Here is a 20,491-nt window from a genome sequence, read left to right on the forward strand (position 1 = left end):
TCAGGTATCCTGCCTCCTTTCCTTCCTTCCAGTCTCCCAGTCATCCATTTTTCCAAAGATCTACTCTATTTACAAAGATGTGTGTTAATTTTAGAAAATTAAAATGAAAGATATATATGATAGTAAAAATAATCCATTCAGTTTTACCACCCAAAGACTACCACCATCAACATGTTAATGAATTTTTCCAGATTTTTCTTTATGTAAAACAAAAATAGACTATGTTATTATAATGAACTATTTAACTATTTGATTAAATTCTTAAAACAACTGTGTGGTAGATCATATTTTAATCCTATCTTACAAATAACAAAACTAAAGAAAAGAAGTTTTCAGTACTTTGTCTCAAATTACAAAGCTTAGTAATTGGTAGTATTGACATTCATATTGAGGGAGTTAGTTTGATTCCAGACTGGAAGTATTAGGTTGGTACAAATGTAATTGTGGTTTTACATTGTTGAACTTTTCCGTTTGATACAGAATACATTCTTAAACAAGTGTGGTTATGTTATAAATAATTTTAATTCACATTTCTGGATTTAAGTCTTTTGGCTAATGATTACTTGCTGTTTACTTTACATTTATTTTAGACTATAGAAATTATGTTATAAAAAAGCAAATGCAAGCATTTTTTTTTAATTTGAGTTCAAAATGGTTCATAAAGCAGCAGAGATAACTTGCAACTGCTAATGAATGTATAGTGCAGTGGTGGTTCAAGAAGTTTGGCAAAAGAGACGAGAGCCTTGAAAATGAGCATAGTGGCCAGCCATCAGAAGTTGACAACAACCAACTGAGAGTTATCATTGAAGCTAATCCTCTTCTAACTACATGAGAAGTTGCCATAGAACTCAACTTCAGTCAACCATCCTATGGTCATTCAACATTTGAATCAAATCGGAAAGGCAAAAAAGCTCAATAAGTGGATGTCTCATGTGCTGACAAAAAACCAAAAAAATCATTGATTTGAAGCATTGTCTTCTCTTATTCTATGTAAGAACAATGAACCATTTCTTGATCTGATGAAACAGTGGATTTTATGACTACCAGTGACAACCAGCTCAGTGGTTGGACCAAGAAAAAGCTCCAAAGCATTTCCCAAAGCCAAACTTGCACCAACAAAAGGTCATGATCATACTGTTTGGTGGTCTGCTGCTGGTCTGCTTCACTACAGCTTTCTGAATCCCAGTGAAACCATTATATCTGAGAAGTATGCTCAGCAAATTGATGAGATGCACTGAAAACAGCAACACCTGCAGCTAGGATTGGTCAACAAAATGTGCCTAATTCTTCTCCATGATAATGTGTGACCACATGTAGCATGACCAATGCTTCAAAAGTCAAACGAATTGGGCTATGAAGTTTTCCCTGATCCACCACATTCACCTGACCTCTTGTCAATCCCCTACCATTTCTTCAAGCATCCTGACAACTTTTTGCAGGGAAAACACTTCCACAACCAGCAGGAGGCAGAAAATGCTTGCCAAGAGTTCATCAAATCCCTAGGCACAGATTTTTATGCTACAGGAATAAACAAGCTTATTTCTCATTGGCAAAATATGTGTTGATTGTAACAGTTCCTGTTTTGATTAATAAAGATGTATCTAGTTTTAATGATTTAAAGTTCACAGTCCAAAACCGCAATTACGTTTGTATCAACCTCTTACTTAACCATAATTCTACATTGTCTACCATATTTTTGCCTCCATGTGTGTGTATGTGTGTGTGTGCGTGTGTGTGTGTATTCTTTGTATGTCAACTATCAACTCATGGTTATATTTACACAGTAATTTTATGTAACTAATAACTAAAATTTTATCATGTTTTCTGTTATTCAATACTACAAATGACATTGCAAAGAACATTCTCTGTAGTATTATCCATTTATCCCCTTAAGATAATTCCTAGTAATGGGAATGCTTAGTCAGACTCTATGCACATTAAAGATTTATTATGTAGTCCCAAATTGCCTTCCAGAAAAGTTGTACTTACTTCTTCAGCAACTGAGCTTGAGATTTTCCCTTTCCCTGTATTCCTGCCAGCATTGGTCTCTGTCCTCACCAGTTATTGCTTTTTCATAGTCTCTGCTAACCTGAAAGTTAACAAATAATATCACGTTATTTTATTTCATTTGCTTGTTATTGGAGCTACATTGTTAGTCTTTTAAGATATACAAGTAATGCATATGTATTCATCAAAAGTAGTGAAATAATAGACTGATATGAAGTGAAAGTAGAAGTCTCACCTCCCATTTTTCTCATCAGAAGTATCATTTTAACAGTTTAATATATAACTTTATAGAGTTTTTAATATTCACTTATATATTTATGTATATATGTTTAATTTTCTTTTGATACAAATGAAAACATATTCTGCAACTGGCTTTTTACACTTGAAAAGATATCTTAGAGAATTTTTCATTTTCCTTTAACTGTTACACATTATTTCACCATGTGGAGGCACAATAATTTATTAAACCAGCTCTGTTGATTAAATTTAGGTTAATCACATATATGTGTATGTCAATACATATATAATAAGGACATACTATATACCAGGACTGTTCAATAAGTGAATAACAAATAATAATATAAATTAATGAACAGAACAATATAATACATAATATTATATGTAAGAATATAATAATTTAAAAGTCCCTGTCCTGATGAGATTTCCATTTTTCTTCAGTGGACATTCTCATACATTTTTGCACATGTATGATCACAAAATATCTCTGTAGCTGTGTTAATATTTCAAATTTTTATACATAAACATATAACGGGCCATCAATAAATACTAATTGAGCAAAAGAATAAAGATTTTTCTCTAAAGTTAAATTATAAAATTAAAAATAAGGAGATACGTTTTATTTGCTGTGCATAGTAATTACAATTTTAAAAATTAGTTTTCAACACTGAAGAATAGAATTAAGTAAAATGAAGATTTCCGTCATCTCCTGGAAAATTGGAAGGTCTGGTAACACTGGGTTCACATTTGCCCAGACAGCTACCACAAAGTGATGAGTGCCACAGTCTTCACCATTCCAAATTGTCTTATTCCAGGTTACTTCACTCATTTATGTTACCTGTCTGGCTCCTATGGCTTCCGAATTTGCCGTTCTACTTTAGATGGCTCAGATGGTAAAGAATCCACCTGCAATGCTGGAGAGTTGGTTTTGATCCCTGGGTCTGGAAGATACCCTGGAGAAGGGAATGGCAACCCATTCTAGTATTCTTGCCTGGAGAATCCCATGGACAGAGGAGCCTGGCGGGCTACAGTCCATGAGGTCACAAAGAGTCAGACACGACAAAGTGACTAAGCACAGCACAGCACATTATGGAGTAAAGAAAAAAGATATCTAAAAGAGACAAAATGACTCTCAGGCATATAATATTTAACCATGACCTAATGCAATATATTAATTCATGTAATACAATCTGTGTCATTCAGAAAACGGATCGGTCAGTTTGGAAGCACAGAAAAAGGAAATTCAGGAAGTGAATGATGGCAATGTCCTTCCAGACATATTTTGGAAATACATTAGCGAAAATTTCAAGCTGACCACTTCAGTGGCAGGTATAATACAGTGGTTAAGAACACAGACTTTAGAGATAGACTGCCTGGGTTTGAATCTTTGTTTTGTCACTTATTAGCTCTAGAACTTAAGGCAGTGCTATGGACTGAATGTTTGCATCACCCCAAAATTCATCTGTTGAAGCTGTAATCCCTTATATGATGGTGCTTGGGGGTGGGGCCTTTTGGAGCTGACATTGAACTCTCGTGAATGGAAACGTCTCTCTCCACCATGTGAGGTTACATCCACCCACAGACCAGGAACAGATCTCTCATAAGAACCTGACCATGTTGGCACTCTGATATCAGACTTCCCAGCCTCCAGAACTGAAAGAAATAGCTGTTATTTAAGTTAACTACTACTATATTATTTTGTTAAAGCTGCTCAAACTGACTAAAACAGGTAATTTAACTTCTTTGTGCTCAGTTTTCTCATCTGAAAATGGGAAAAACAATGTATCCTATATTATATGTTTGATGCTATGTTTAAATGTCTCTATACCTAAAACACTTAGAAAAGTGCCTGGTCCATAGAAGTTATCATTATTAATATAAATGCATCAGATGCTCATGTAGGATGCCCTTCAATTTACCTTCCAAATAATCACTCATTTACTTTTTTCCTAAATCTTCACCAAGGAAACTTCTGATGAGTCCTTATATGCAGTGACTTCACAGAGATGCACTGACTTGAGATGTAAATCCACACATACTCTCTGAGGAGTAACTACCTATAGAATATCGAGGTTTTGATTTGAGCATCTGACTCTTTATCAATCAGTACATCATTTAGATGTGCTGCCAAGGAAGCAGAATTCAGTGACAGCTTGCAACTTCTTATTACCAGCAACAGTGTTTGGCTATGAGAGTTTCCCCTAAGTAAACTGGCAAGGATGTGAGATTTTTTTATGCCAATTTTCCATTCACCTATTTTGTTGGCCCTGCAAACTAATCCATAATCATTTATAATAGTTTGAGATTGTAGGAAGCGAGCTCAAAATGGCTTTGAATGGTAAATCTTGGGCAAGTCATTTCAATATAGTATAAAGAGTATCAACTTAGACTATACTGATATAAAATCTATTAATTTGTTGACATTGACTGGGCTGCTCCTACCTTTACACTATCCATGTAGAACATTATGCATATAGGGTTCTGGCTAAGGCAACTTTTCTTGAGGTTTTGGCAAATTGTTGTTTTAGTCACTATGTCTTACTCTTTTGCAACCCCATGGCCTGTAGCCCACCAGCTCCCTGGATTTTCCAGGCAAGAATACTGGAGTGGGTGGCCATTTCCTTCTCCACGGGATCTTCCCAACCCAGGGATTGAACCTGTGTCTCCTGCATTGGCAGGTGGATGCTTTACCACTGAGCCACCTGGGAAGCCCTTTGGCAACCTGCTTATTGACAAATGGATTGTTGTTGCAATGAGAATGTCTTTCCCCTTCCAAGTACAGAGAAAGCATTTTTTATGTTGGGCTTTTATCTCCTGCTTTTGGAAATAAAAAGGATGTCAGATTGCTCTTCTTGCATTTACTATTTCTCAAGTGCCCTTAATTTAAAATAATCAATATGTTAAAATGGCATATTTGGGTTTGACATGCTCTGAACTCCTTTACCTTTGTAAGGTCCACCTATTCCTCTTGTTCATTTCTACCCATCATCCAAGTCTTTTTCTTTTTCTAGAATTTATCCTATGGATTCAACTCATGGGACTCTTGCCATATGCATTACATAACTTGTTGCATTCAAAATATGCCCTCTTGCATTGCGAATATTTGTTTTATGCATTTGTCATATCTCTCCAACTACATTGCTACCTCCTTAAATATTTGGCTCATTTAATAAGTGTCCACAGTCATACAACTTTAAAACTGCATTTTAGATGCTGAAATTGGTATGCAGACTACCACTGCTCTAGTCACCCATACTAAGAGCAGTAGAGTTAATGAGAAAATTATGGTGGTGGTGGTTTAGTCACTAAGTTGTGGCCAACCCTTTGTGACCCCATGGACTGACTATAGCCTCCGAGGCTCCTCCGTCCATGGGATTTTTCAGGCAAAAATACTGGAGTTGCCGTTTTCTTCCCTGGCGGATCGTCCTGACCCAGGGATTGAATCAGTCTTCTGCTTGGCAGGTGAATTCTTTCCCACTGGCCACCTGGGAAGCTGAGAACATTACAGTATAATAAAATTGAATGCTTACTATGTACTGGGTACAAGTTCCATATGTATTTATTTATTTAATTCATAACAACTGGCATCATCCTTCATGGTTTTTTTCCTCTAACATTCCATATTTAGCTCATGTGGCTCTATTAGCTCTACCTTTAAAACAGAGCCAGAACCTTCCCACTTCTCATCCAAGTTAGTACCATCCAGATTCCAGGCCCCATAATTTCTCTCCAGGCTTACTGCAAAATCCTCCTAATAGCTGTATTCTCAATACAGCCCAGTGTCATCCTTTTAATGTTTTAAGTCATACCTCTGTTCAAAATGCTGCAAAGACCACTCACTTCCTTAGTGTGAAAGACAAAGTCCTCAGTGGCCTACAAGAGCTTATGTCACTGGCAAAGCACATGAGATTCCGTAAAAAAATATGAAATCTAGGTGTCCAGGTCCAATTTCTTTTGTGTTTAGTTTCACTTACTATAGGGCATCTGTGTAGAGGTTTTGCCCCTAAAACATGAATTGGAGTTCTAGTGCAGAACTGCTACATTTGACACCCCAGGACTTAAGTGCTGAACAATACAAGACCCTGAACAACACAATTGCGCCCCTTCCTGTGGACAAAAACCCCATAAAGCAGCCCTGCCCATGGCCTGCTGAGGAGAGTTTGTTCTTCTAGAACTCACACCTCTCCATTCTTTGACCGAAGGGTAAGGCAACCCACTCCAGTATTCTTGCTTGGGAAATCCCATGGACAGAGGAGCCTGGCAGGCTACAGAAACAGGGGTCACAAAGCGTAGGACATGACTGAGCGACTAAACAACAACAACAAAGATCTGTTTTGCTTCTAAACAGAACCAGGCAGGAGGACCCTTGTTAGAGCCTAACTTGAAGGTGTTGCAGGAAGGGAGACCCCTTTCAGGGTCCGAAACTGGGCTCTCGGTTAACAGTTGGAAATGAATTGTCCAAGGAGACACATGTGCTGACAAAGCAAGAGATTATATTGGGGAAGGTTGCCCGGGCAGAGAGCAGTTAGGGTAAGGGAACCCAGCAGAACTGACTGTTCCGCAGTCTCGGGTTTTATGGTGATGGGGTTAGTTTCTGGGTCGTCTGCAGTCAATCATTCTGACTCAGAGTCCTTCCTGGTGGTGCACACCTTGCTCAGCCAAGATGGATACCAGCAAAAAGGATCTGGAGGTGGTTGGACATGTGGTGTCTCCTTTTAACCTTTCCTGAACTCTTCCGGTTGGTGGTGGCTTATTAGTTCTGTGATATTTACCAGGATCTCCTGTTGTAAAACAACTCATGCAAATGGTTACTATGGTACCTGTTCAGAGTGGGTGGTTTCAGTCAGTGTGCTTCCCATACAAAAGGATTGATAATACGAGACAGGCTGGGACCTGATACCCTTTGCTGCAGTGCTTACACCTGAACAAACATTTCTCCAGGAACAAAATACAAAGAAACTTTAAAGGACTAAAAATAAGTGCTTGCATGAGAAGTATACAAGATACAAAAAGACCAAAAAAATTCTAACTACCACTTCTGAAGAACTGGGAGCAAACACAAGGTGTTGGGAGCAAAAGAAAGAGGGTACTGCACATGCCCCCTGTGCTTAACATCACCAGTGTGCATGTATGGTGGCCAAGTCATTTGCCATTTCCTACTCCAGGCAATCTTCCTGACTCAGAGATCAAACTCACATCACTTGTGTCTCCTGAACTGGCAGGAGGATTCTTTACCACTGTGCCACATGGGAAGCCCCAACACTACTAAAGGAGTGGTGTATGCATGCTAAATCGCTTCAGGTGTGTGACGTGAGACTCTGCAATCCTATGGACAGTAGCTCACCTGGCTCCTCTGTCCATGGGATTCTCCAGGCAAGAATACTAGAGTGGGTTGCCATTTCCTCCTCCAGGGTATCTTCTGGATCCAGGGATTGAACCTGTCTCTCTTTATTCCTCTGTATTGGCAGGCAAGTCCTTTACCACTAGTGCCACCTAGGAAGCCCTCCAAAGGAGTGGGCAAACCACCTAAGCCACCCAAACCACCCCTCCAATATGACTTCCGGACACACTGCTACCCTTACCTTGCATAAGGAACCGACTCACTCTCTGCCTCCAGGAGTGAGCAAGGGGAACTGTTACTTGTTTTCACTGTCCTCTGTTTGCCTGAATTTCTTGTCTGACCTCTTATCAATTTCTATTGATTGGGCAAGCCAAGAACACCGGCTGGTATCAATAATATGATGCTCCTTCCTCCATCACTAGAAACTCCTTTCCCACTTCTCTGGGCTGCTTCAGCAACACTGACTAGCCTTGTTTTTCCACAGACACATAATGCATCTAAAGTCTTGGCTCTAGTTTTTTCTTCTGCGCACGTGTGTGTGTGTGCAAGCGTGCGTGCATGTGTGTGTGTTAGTCAGTCTGTCTTGTCCGACTGTTTGCAACTCCATGGACCGTAGCCAGCCAGGCTTCTCTGTCCATGGAATCCTCCAGGCAAGCATACTGGAGTGGTTGCCATTGCCTTCTCCAGGGGATCTTCTCAACCCAAGGATTAAATGCAGGAGACCTGAGTCTCCTGTATTGCAGCATAGTCTCTGTGCCATCAGGGAAGCCCTTCTTCTGCCTAGAGTATAACAAGTTACTTATACAGTTGACTTTTCTTCAAGTTGGCAACTTGTCCCTCACCTTCTTCCTGATTCTTGTCAAGCTCTATTCTTTTTCACATGGCACTCCTTTTTTTAATATACTATGTAACTTTTTAGCTGCACATTGCCTGCTCTCCCCACCTCCACATACACTCCACAGGAGTAAAGTGGGATGTAAGCAATTTTTATTTTATTCTTGGATGTATCCCAAGTATTAGGGGAAACTGACCAAAACCATCCACGCTGGCCAGGCACCACAGTAACTTAGGTTGCTTCCTGGTAAGGAACAAGGAACTAACAAGATGGAAGAACTCGGGAAAGTTGAGACATCATATGTCCTACCAACTTCCCAGAATCCTCTTCACTGGAATCCATATTGGCTGAGCAATGAGCATGCCACCAGGAAGGATCCTGAGTCAAGAGTGATTGGCCAGAATCTAGGAAACTAACCCCATCAACATAAGGCCTGAGATTGCAACCATGGTGGCAGAGCAGTCCTCCTGGTCTCCCTTACCCTTCTACTCTGCGCTCGCGCACCCCTTTCCAATAAAGTCTCTTGCTTTGTCCATACCTGTGTCTCCTCAGACAGTTCACTTACAGCGTTAGAGAAGAGCTCATTCTGGGGCCCTGGACAGGAGCACCCTTCCTGAAACTCAAGAGCCTGAAACAGAACCAGATACCCAAAAGGCATTCAATGAATACCTGGTGAAAAAGTTTAGAAGCTAGAATTTCCTTCTGCAAGGCTGCTGGTCTTGGTAATCAAGCCTTAATGGGCTTCCTAGCTTCTTTATTACAGAGTGACCAAACCACAGGGGGCCTAGCGGTCCTGGGAATAGCTCCAGAAGGAAGTTTGAGGTATTGAGATCAAACCTAAAAAACTGAAGGGTTCGGTTCTTTTAGATGGGTGGTTGAGTTAGTAAAGACCAACGTACTCTCCCTTTGTACGTCCACAGGTGTTTCGATTGGTAGCGTCGTAAGTGACTTTGAACATTTTTCTACCCAAACAAATCCAGTGCCCCCGAGCCCAGCTCTGCGATGCGGGCCTTGACCTTCCCAGGCAGCTTCAGTGCCCTTACTTAGGTGGTTAGGCCGTGCCTAAACAGCGTTCTTTCCGGGGACGCGACATCCGTGACTCACGGACTAGGCTCCAAGTGACGCGTGCTCCGCGCCCAGGTATCCCTCTGGCCGCCGCACCGGCGGCAGCGCCGGTTGCCTGACAGGCGACGGAGCGAACAGGCGCTTGAGGCCCCGGGCACGTCACGGCGGGGGCGGGGGCGACGGCGGCGACTTCCCAGCTCCCACCCGCGCTCGCCGCACGCACGCGCACTGCGCCCAGCATGAGGGTCGCAGCTCTGATCAGGTAACGCGGCGTCCACGCTGCCTTCCTCTTCCCTGTCAGCCTCTAGTCCTTTCCGACTGACCGGGCGGGAGCTGCCGCCGCTGCCGCCGCCGCCGCCGCCGATCGGGCGGTATCCGTGCAGGAGCCGCTCGTCGCGGGCTCGGCTGCTCCTCCTGGCCGCAGGAAGAGGCGGAGCCTTCGGGTCCCAGGTCCCGGGCTGGCACTCCTGTCTGCCCGTCGCCGCCTCTCTGGTCGTCTGGGCTCCAGACTTAGGTTCAGATTGGATTTACGTTTTAAACTACTGATGCCTGGCACTCACCGCCAGAGCGTTTAGTTAGTCTGACTTGGACCTGGGTCGGATTCTCAAAAGCTGTAATAGGCTGTGGAGTTTGAGAGGCAGTACTTGACGCCACTTAGTGTCCCCCTACCCTTTTCTCTTCGTTTTCTTCTCAGGATCCTATCTTTCTGCGGGTCCTCCGGCCCAGCCTTATTCCCTAGGTTGCTACCAGCCCCGCCCCCTCTCACAAAAGACCACCTCTCCCTCTTCTGCAACCCAGTAATGACAGAATTGCTTCTGACGAGGATGTTCTTTACCTTGGTGTCAAGGATAGAGATGGAATTATCCTGTTTTATCCTAGATCCAGCTGCCATTGCTTTGGAGACTCATTGTGTTTAGAAAAGTGACTTTATGGTAACATACTCCACATTCCAAAAAGAGTTTGAAGTCTGTAGTAACCCATCATGTTTAGGTGTCTATGACGACCAAAGGCTGGTCAGTTTAAATGGCTCCATACTCGTTCTATGGACTGAAACAAAAGGGAACAAAGTAACAACATGCAAAAGGGAATTTAAACTGTTTGAACGTTTGTTTGATGAGAATTGGATCGATGTAGAGTGAGTTACACGCAGCCATGCAACCTGGAAGATTTCATGAAAATCTTTGTTCAGTACCTTAGGAAATTAATACTGGCTGAAAACAGTGTGACCCATTAAGAACTCTCAATATAACATCTTTTACTTCAGTGCCATTGTTAAGATACTAAGACTATAGTGCCAAAATAATTATTTTTATACAGTGAATTTCTTCTGTAAACTGAATGATTAAGCTTTCACCATTATGAATGAACTTCAGTTGATATAGATCAGTAAGAATAAAAAGCAGTCCAGGAAATGAGTAATTCACAGCCACATGCAGTTTACCAAAAGTTTAACCATTCAAGTAGGACACTTAGCTACAGTCTCAGAAATGTTGGAGGGAAAGAGAGAAGAAAATTTGTATAATTTATTACACTATATATTGTGTACATATTTTACTTTTATAATAAGCTAATTACTTTTTAAAAGAAGCAGTGTTGGAAAATTGTTGCTAAAATGTAAGATCTGTGTAAGTGTTGGAAGATATGCTATAAGTTGGACTACAGAACATAGTATGTACATACAAATGTGAGTGCGTGCGTGCTTAGTCACTTCAGTTGTGTCCGACTCTCTGCGACCCAATGGACCATGGCCCGCCAGGCTCCTCTGTCCATGGGATTCTGCAGGCAAGAATATTGGAGTAGGTTGCCATTTCCTTCTCCAGTGATAAAGTATGAAGTGAGTGAAGTGAAGTCGCTCAGTCGTGTCTGACTCTTTGCCACCCCATGGACTGTAACCTACCAGGCTCCTTCGTCCATGGGATTTTCAGGCAAGAGTACTGGAGTGGTTTGCCATTTCCTTCTCCAATATAAATGTGAATGCATACATAGTACATATATATATTTGTATGCACATACACTTGAATGTATTTGGATTTGAATTTAATACTGTGACTCTACTTGTAATAAGTATGTTTCGTGTGTGTATGTGGGTGCACTAAGAGATGAGATATGTGTGTGCATTCTAGGGAATAAGTGAAACCAAGATTCTTACGTATCTTTAGACTGTGAAGAACATTATTTTCCTAATATACAAAAGATTGAGTCATTTAATTTTACAGTTGAATGGCACCTTGAAGATTAGTTAGGTCATTCTCTAATTTTGTAACAAAGCATACAAACCCAAGCACAATGAGTAACTTAGCTTAGTATTCCAGAATTGGGAACTAAAATTCTGATCTTCTGTAGGATGTCTCCCCTAACATATGTTATGTATTTTGTGATGTTCTAAGAAGTGAGTAAGGGACTCAGCCTTTTCTAAACTTAATTTGACCTTGAAAAGCTTATGTTCTTAGAGCATTTGTTGGACACTGTTGTCCCACAGGGGGCTTCCCATGTAGCTCAGCTGGTAAAGAATCCACCTGCAATGCAGGAGATCCCTGTTGGATTCCTAGTTTGGAAACATCTGCTGGAGAAAGGATCATCTACCCACTCTAGTATTCTTGGGCTTCCCTGGTGGCTCAGCTGGTAAAGAATCCACCTGCAATGTGGGAGACCTGGGTTTGATCCTTGGGTTGGGAAAATCCCCTGGAGAAGGGAACGGCTACCTACAGGGCACAATTTGGGAAATACTGTTTTAAAATCGTATTTTAGGTCTTAGCATATTTTAAAATAAAAGGCCAAGTTCTGATTTTGGATATATACGAAAGGAAACAGGAATAAAACAAAGGAAGAGAGACAATGATTTTTTTTAAAAGAAGAAACATGCATAGAGAGGAACAGTAGAGTATTTAACCAAAATACTATAATGGTTGCAATTCAACTTTGTTAAAGATGAACTGACACTGGTCTTGAGTAAGTGATTTGCCTTAGGTGGATTTGGTACCAGAATTTAGAAGTTCCTGTCAATTTGTTTATTAGATTTATGACTCAAGCCTTATCCTGCCATCGTATGTGGTGATGGTTGAAAGCTGAAGTTCTTACAGTACTGATGTTTAACTTTATCAGTGTAATTCAGCATTTCAATTTCAACCTCTACAGAATTTGAACCCACCAAGTATGTCAAACTTTGTCATTTGACTGCATCTCAGATTTTTAATTTGATCCTTTAATTGGTGCTGGCGACCATCATTAGCATTCTCAAAGTGGGAAAGAACAGGTACTTTTTGTACTTTTTCATAAAAAATTTCATCTGAGCAGTATATATAATGTGTTTAACTGGAATGTAAAATTAAATCATTTTTTATTTGCAAAACACTTTATATTTTAAAGCAAAACAGCTATCAGAAACCAAAGAGTTACCATTTTAGCATAATCTTTGTTATTATGGCATATAATTTTATAAGCCCTTGTGAGTAACGACTTCAGATATTCAGTTTCCTTTGATCAGTTGCATATGCTGTGGAAATTACACATTCTAATGCGAACTAAGTCTCTTATATTCTGAAAAGCTGAAAAAAATAATGTGTTCTGTTTTGATGTATAATGAATCTATATTTAATAACAGTAACCTGATATTTATTTGTCTGCTTATCTATTTATTTTTTTAGTGGTGGGAAGGACAGCTGTTATAATATGATGCAGTGCGTTGCTGCTGGGCATCAGATTGTTGCTTTAGCAAATCTAAGACCTGCTGAAAACCAAGGTAAGTGTATACGTATATTGGAAAGTTCTCTAAATGACTAAAGTTCTCTAAACTCCAGCCTCATAATTGCATTCTCTTGTATGCAATATGCAAACAATTAATGGGAACTCTTATATCTTTAACACTGTTTAGATGCTACATTCGCTTTCACTTTTCACTTTCATGCATTGGAGAAGGAAATGGCAACCCACTCCAGTGTTCTTGCCTGGAGAATCTCCGGGACAGGGGAGCCTGGTGGGCTGCCATCTCTGGGGTCGCACAGAGTCAGACACGACTGAAGTGGCTTAGCAGCAGCAGCAGATGCTACATTCTGAGCTAAGTGTTTTCAATTATGTAATATTTAATCCTCCTAAGAACTCCTAGAAAGTTACTCCTAGGCAAAGATACTGAAGCTTAGAGTTTTACAGTTTTGTCCAAGGTAAAATAGCTAATACAAACTTGTAGAGCTGATACTTGAATCCTCTTACTTCAGAGTGCACTGTTGTTCCATTACAACAATTTTCCAAGTGTTGTTGGCAATGCACGGGTAAATAGCATACAACTCTTTGGAGCTTGGAAAGTAAGACATAAATGATAATATGTAAATTTTGTTATTAAAAGCATTCAGTTTAGCCATCTTAGATGTAAACTAAATGTGTGATACTTGAGAAAGCCATTGAACAATACATTTCCACTTTTTATTCATCTATGGTAATAAGGACACCTACAAATAATCCACAGACCTTATTTTAGCTACTTTTTTCAGTTTCTCTCCAGTGAAATTTCTCCATTTAGATATTTTTTTCCCTCTGTGTCCATGGTATCCAAATTTCCTCTTTTAATATGGACACCAGTCATATTTGGTGAAGGGCTCACACTAATGACTTCATTTTAACTAATTATATCTTCAATGACTCTATTCCCAAACAAGGTAACATTTTGAGGTATTAGATGTTAGGACTTTACTCCAAGTATTTGGGAGTGACACAGTTCAACCAACAAAATCTTTTTTTTTTTAATTGAGATATAGTTGATATATAATACTGTATTCACTTTATGTATATAACAGTGATTTTATATATATATAATATATAATCATTTCACTTGATTACCACAGTAAGTTTACTTTACATCCATCACTACACATAATTATATATATATTTTTCCCAATCAGACTTTTAAATAAAAGAAAAATATTCATTGATTTGCTTTTCATATTCTTTTATTATACTCATGCAACCATAGATATTAACTGTTAAAATGTAATAGAGGGAGATTAAACTTGTCTAACTCTTACTGCTTTTCTACTAAGATCTTTTTATCATTCCCTTTACTCAGCTTCTTTTAAGATTCCATGCTTTTGCTCTACTGTTATTTTAGGTTTAATTAAATGAGTATTATATGCAAAAACACTAATAATTCCTGGTGTGAAGTAGGTCCCCAACAAATTTAGTTTAATCTGAGTGAGTGAGTAAAAGTGAGTGTTAATCGCTTAGTTATGTCCGACTCTTTGCAGAACTTTGGATTGTAGCCCACCAGGCTCCTCTGTCCATGGAATTCTCCAGGCAAAAATACTGGAGTGGGTAGCCATTCTCTTCTCCAGAGGATCTTCCTGATCCAGGGATTGAACCTGGGTTGCGAGCAGATTCTTTACCCTCTGAGCTCCCAGGGAAGCCAGTAAAATCTGAATCTTGCACTAGATATTTTTCTTCCTTCCTTTGTTCCTTCTTCAGTGCTGCCAGCCTATTGAATTTTTATTTTTATATCATTTTAGAGTTGTTTTCTATTTTTTTAATGCCCAAATAGATTTTTTGTAAACTTCTTGAGAGGAGAAGTCAAGAGCCAAGTAATGCTTGAAGTGAAGTGGAAGTATAAAGATTAGAAATATTTTATACGAGGAAGTAGAATAGGTCCTGTGAAGGTCCTGTGGAGGGTCAGGTGTAAACATACACTTTAGGATTTTGTATGGGTTTCTGATGATTAATAATAATAGTATTTTCAAAGTAGTATGTTTAGAAAGGGAAGGGAAAGTGAAGTCGCTCAGTCGTGTCCGACTCCTAGTGACCCCATGGACTGCAGCCTACCAGGCTCCTCCGTCCACAGGATTTTCCAGGCAAGAGTACTGGAGTGGGTTGCCATTGCCTTCTCTGGATGTTTAGAAAGTGACCTCCTATTTCTGACTTTAAATAATGAAGAGAAAATTATTTAAGGGTGAGTGGGAACTATACTACAATGTCTGTATTATAAAAGAGGCAGCAGAATTTCCTTGTAGGTTGTATTCTGTTACTTCAGGAAAGAATTTTCTTATCCTTTGTGGCCAGTCAGGCAAGTAAGTTTTTTAAGCTTTCTATCTTTAGAGGTGTTGGTATTTAAAAAGAAGATTGTTTATATAATACATACATGATGTAATTTCACTCCATGGAATTTTTATCTTGTCTTCAACTTTTCTACATGAATAGTTATAGTTCCCTTGTACTGAATCACTGATGTACAGATTTTGACTTACATTAGTTGAAAATATTCTGTCAGAAATTCATTTAATACACCCAACCTACTGATCATGATAACTTAGCCTAGCCTACCTTAACTCTGCTTAGAACGCTTATATTAGCCTACAGTAGGGCAAAATCATCTAACACAAAGCTTCTTTTATAATAAAGTGTTGAATATCTTATGTAGTTTATTGAATTCTGTAGTGTGTGAAAGTGAAAAATAGAATGGTTCTTAAGTATATTAGTTGTTGGCAGTCTTGATCATGTGGTTGCCTGGGAGTTGTGGCTATCTACTGCTGCTGCCCAGTATCACAGAGAGAATGGATCATGTATCACTAGTCTGGGAAAAGATGACAATTCAGAATTTGAAGTACAATTTTTATTTAATGTGTATTGCTTTTGAACCACTATAAAGTTGAAAAATCCTGCTTTGAATCATCTTTATAATCTTCCTTGTGCTTAAGGTTCACTAGCAAGGTGGGTAAGATGACAGGCAAAGTATATCTTTCAATTATGCCCCTTAGTGGAAGGCTCCTCTGTCCATGGGATTCTCCAGGCAAGAATACTGGAGGTTGCCTTTCCCTTCTCCAGAGTATCATCCCAACCCAAGGATCAAACCTGGTTCTCCTGCATTGCAGGTGGATTCTTTACCAGCTGAGCCACTAGGGAAACCCTAGAATATTGTTAGAAAGAATTTAGTAGTAAATGGAATTGGAATATTATAAACTAAAAGCTTGAGGAAATCAGCTGCACTCTTATTATAATGGAAGCAAATAGATGGCTATGGGTTGGTGGATAGAGTTTAGCTAATCTTGATTTAAAATCAACAGGATGTTGGTGATTATTGAATGATTCGTTGACTGGCTTTTTTTCTCCCCCTAAACATGTAAAAGGAATCTTAATGAGGAATGACTGGTAGAGATGACTCCAGTATAAAGTTGGTTAAACTAAATCATAGCACTGAGTTTTCAGTGGGTAGTCTGGAAAAGAGTTTATCCCCATAATGGGGATAAATGTGAACTTGTCATAAAATTCACAAAGCTATCTCTTTAAATTTGTAGTAGAAACTTTTGTGGCATGTTAATTGAGGTGCTTCAGGCAACGGTGGAGCCTTTTGGTTTTATTTGATCTCATACTATTATTGTTATCTAGCTTCCATTAATAAAAATTACATTGTGGTTGGGACTAAATGGAGCCTTAAAGGAAAATTGTCTTCTAGGTTTTTGAATTCAGTAAAATGTTGTAATTATTTTGCTAACATCAGGAAGTTTCTGGCTGAGAAACTGAAAGTTATTTAAATATATTAATTCGATTGTATTAATTGTCTTTAAAGCTAATACATTTAAAGATCTAGTTTAAATTTGAGATGAAGGTAATCTAAGAGGCTTTTAGGTTACTTTGGCTATAGCTCTCCTTCCTACTGAAACCAGGGCTAAACAGATTTACAATAAAAATGTGAGTACATGGATAGCAATCTGTTGTGTGAGCCAAAATCTGATGGCATACTATGGTGATTTTGATTATTGAAGGCCCTTACAATATAATTTTTCATGCCTTTTGATGAAATGCTTTCACATTCAGTGGAAAGCCTAGATCTGCTTGGCATATATGCATATATACACAGATACACACAGATACACACATATATGTCAAACATTGTTTTGTAACTTTTTAAAAGCTTAAAAATATTTTTTAACACCTTCCTTTTCATTATTATTTACCATAGCATTTCTAGATATTGTGTTTGCAACATAAATACCCTACGAAAATGTAAGTGTTATATAGATAGATAAATTTGAGAGATAATTCATACACTCTCGCCTTGTTAGAGCATCTTAAAGCTGCTTAGCCTAGGAAGAATTGCAGTTAAAACACCTATTTAATATGGTTTATCCTCATTTTTTATATAAATTCATTTGCCCACGGAATCCTTTATTTTTTCATCCAGTACCTAATAATATCTCATGGGATTTCTATTCTGCAGAACATACTTTAGAAAATACTCTTCTTCAAAATTATATTAATAGCTGCATAGTATTATGTGAATATACTATAATTTTAATCTATTGATATTATAAAAAATGCTGTGATGACTATCTTTACAAATAATCTTTATGTATTTTCATGGTTCTTTTTTCTAAAAAATAGAGTAAAGAAATCAAAAAGCCTATTCCAGTATATTTCTAAGTTCATTTGTATCACTAAAAAGGTTCAGGTAGGTGATTCATCTGTTTTGAATATTTTTGTTCTTATTGATGTTTTTGGAATCAAGTTGTATTGACTGCTCTCTAGGCAGTGAAACTCAGGTGGACTTTCAAACCCACTGTCTTTCATTCTGTTTGATTATTTCCCTTTATCTGTTGCAGAGGGGTCAGATGAACTGGATAGCTACATGTATCAGACAGTGGGTCATCATGCCATTGATTTGTATGCAGAAGCGATGGCTCTTCCCCTCTATCGCCGTACCATAAGGGGAAAGAGCATGGATACGGGACCAGCGTACACCAAATGTGAAGGTGATGAAGTTGAAGATCTCTATGAGCTTTTGAAACTTGTTAAGGTATGCAGAGCGACTAATTACATTTACTGAGTTTAGTGTGTAATTTAGTAAATTATATTTACTGAATTATTTAGTAATAAATATTTTATAACTCCAAGAAGCCCAACTATTCTTTGAAAAGCTAGTTTGTCTTTTCAGTTAGAAAACTGTTACTATGCCTTTATATTAAATATTGTTTAAAAATAGAATTTTTGGTATAGTCTGGCACCGATAATTGATATTTACCTAAGTTTTCCTTAGGATTTTGGAGCTGATGAATTTTCAATCATGTTTTTAGCAAATATTTTTTTGAATGTCTTGTTATATGTAGTTCTAGGCACCAGGGATAGGACAATGAACAGATAGAAAAAGTCTTGTTTTGTTGGAGCTTACTTTTCTGTAGGAGACAGGTCAGTAAGCAAACAAATAAATTATATGCGTGGTGGTGAAGAGTACTGTGAAGAAAGATGAAGCGGAGTCAAGGTGATGAAGAGTGATGGCAGTGAGTGATGGTCCAGAAAGACCTTGCTGCTTTGGTGAAATTTCAGTAGATCTAATGAAAGAGAGACTGGGCCTTACTTTAAGTTCGTGAAAGAGGTTTATAAATTAAATACTTACGTTTCTGAATATAAGACTTTGCAGCAATTGTGCATTCATTCTTAATTTCTCTGGATGGAAAATTGAGGAGAGAAAGTATGGGACTTATCTATCTACTAGGTACTATACGTAGTAAATGTTAATTAATAGATATCCTTTTATATTAAGCAGTCATCTTTTTATTCTTAATATAGTCAACTATTTTAATACAGTTCAGTACTCTTAAATATGAATTTTATCCAGTCAACTACAGGCAATTCATATAAGGTGTAGCTAGTAAAATAGAGAATTTAAACCAAATATTTCCTTGATGTCTTATTTTTTTACAAAGGAAAGAAAATTTCTGTCCCTTCTTGTACCAAGGGACATTGCATTTTATTTTCTCATTCTTTAGAGAAGTTTAGCTTTTCAGAAGTTATGTTATGAACCCCTGTCATGAAAAAATTTGCTAGTCTCAAATAGCTACTTTAGTGCTGTACTTCAGATTTGATGCTGATCAAAGCCTAATATTAGCTAAGAATTTTGATTTTAAAAATATATGAAACTCTTCATTTCTTTTAACTTTGAAAATATCTCTTATTTTCTACATCAGTTCAGTTCAGTTTAGTTGCTCAGTGGTATCTGACTCTGTGACCCCAGGGACTGCAACACGCCAGGCTTCCCTGTCCATCACTAACTCCCAAAGCTTGCTCAAACTCATGTCCATCGAGTTGGTGATGCCATCCAACCATCTCGTCCTCAGTCATCCCCTTCTCCTCCTGCCTTCAATCTTTCCCAGCATCAGAATCTTTGCCAGTGAGTCCATTCTTTGTATCAGGTGGCCAAAATATTGAAGCTTCAGCTTCAGCATGTCCTTCCAAGGAATATTCAAGACTGATTTCCTTTGGGGTTAATTGGTTTGATCTCCTTGCAGTCCAGGGGACTCTTGAGTCTTCTCCAACACAGAAAAGTCTTATTTTTATTTAGCCTTTAAAAAACAAAACTGAAAGGGAAAGAATGGTTCTATAATTTCCTATTTAGAAAAAAACAATTGCTGTTTGGATATGGGTAGCATAAAAGGTAAATACTTTTCAAAGGAAATCGCAGGGACCTGATTTCTTCCTTTTAGGAATATACATGCTAATAACAACTATTTTGATTATCATCATGTCTAATTCTTTGTGACCCTATGGACCATAGCCCACCAGGCTCCTCTGTCTATGCAATTTTCCAGGCAAGAATACTGGAGTGGGTTGCCATTTCCTCTTCCAAGGGGTCTTCCCAACTCAGGGAAAAAACCCGCGTCTCCTGTGTCTCCTGTGTTGGCAGGTGGATTTCTTACCACTGAACCAACTGGAAAGTCCTGTCAAACAACAGAGAAGGCATAAAAGAAATTTCACCTCTATCCATGTGAACCACTAAGACTTTGACAACGTTCACTTTGAGGTGTGAAATATTGAGTGCAAATTCCTCATTCTCAAAATTCTTCCTCAGGGTACAAAGAAACTAGGTATTAAGTTTGTAGCATAAGCCAACGTTACAAAATCGTAGGACTCAATACTACAGGTAATTAGGTTGCTTAAAAACCACTGATAACTGATAACTTTGGAGAAACTGTGATAATAACACCCTTCCGAGAAAGGGAAAGATAATAAATTACTAATCAATTTAATTAAAAATG

The 20,491-nt window shown here is 38.5% G+C and overlaps 1 protein-coding gene across 2 annotated transcripts in view; it reads left to right on the top strand.

Moving 5' to 3' along the window:
- The window catches only part of DPH6 (diphthamine biosynthesis 6), a 193,307-nt gene continuing 182,476 nt past the window's right edge, over positions 9,661-20,491 (top strand). For both annotated transcript variants that reach the window (XM_018054492.1, XM_018054493.1), the window contains exons 1-3: positions 9,661-9,747; positions 13,130-13,224; positions 18,062-18,255. In XM_018054492.1, coding sequence (XP_017909981.1) covers positions 9,725-9,747; positions 13,130-13,224; positions 18,062-18,255 — 312 coding nt within the window. In that variant the 5' untranslated portion in view covers positions 9,661-9,724. The remainder of the gene's footprint in view (positions 9,748-13,129; positions 13,225-18,061; positions 18,256-20,491) is intronic.

This window comes from Capra hircus, chromosome 10 (assembly GCF_001704415.2).
Source record: "Capra hircus breed San Clemente chromosome 10, ASM170441v1, whole genome shotgun sequence".
NCBI classification, from domain to species: domain Eukaryota; kingdom Metazoa; phylum Chordata; class Mammalia; order Artiodactyla; family Bovidae; genus Capra; species Capra hircus.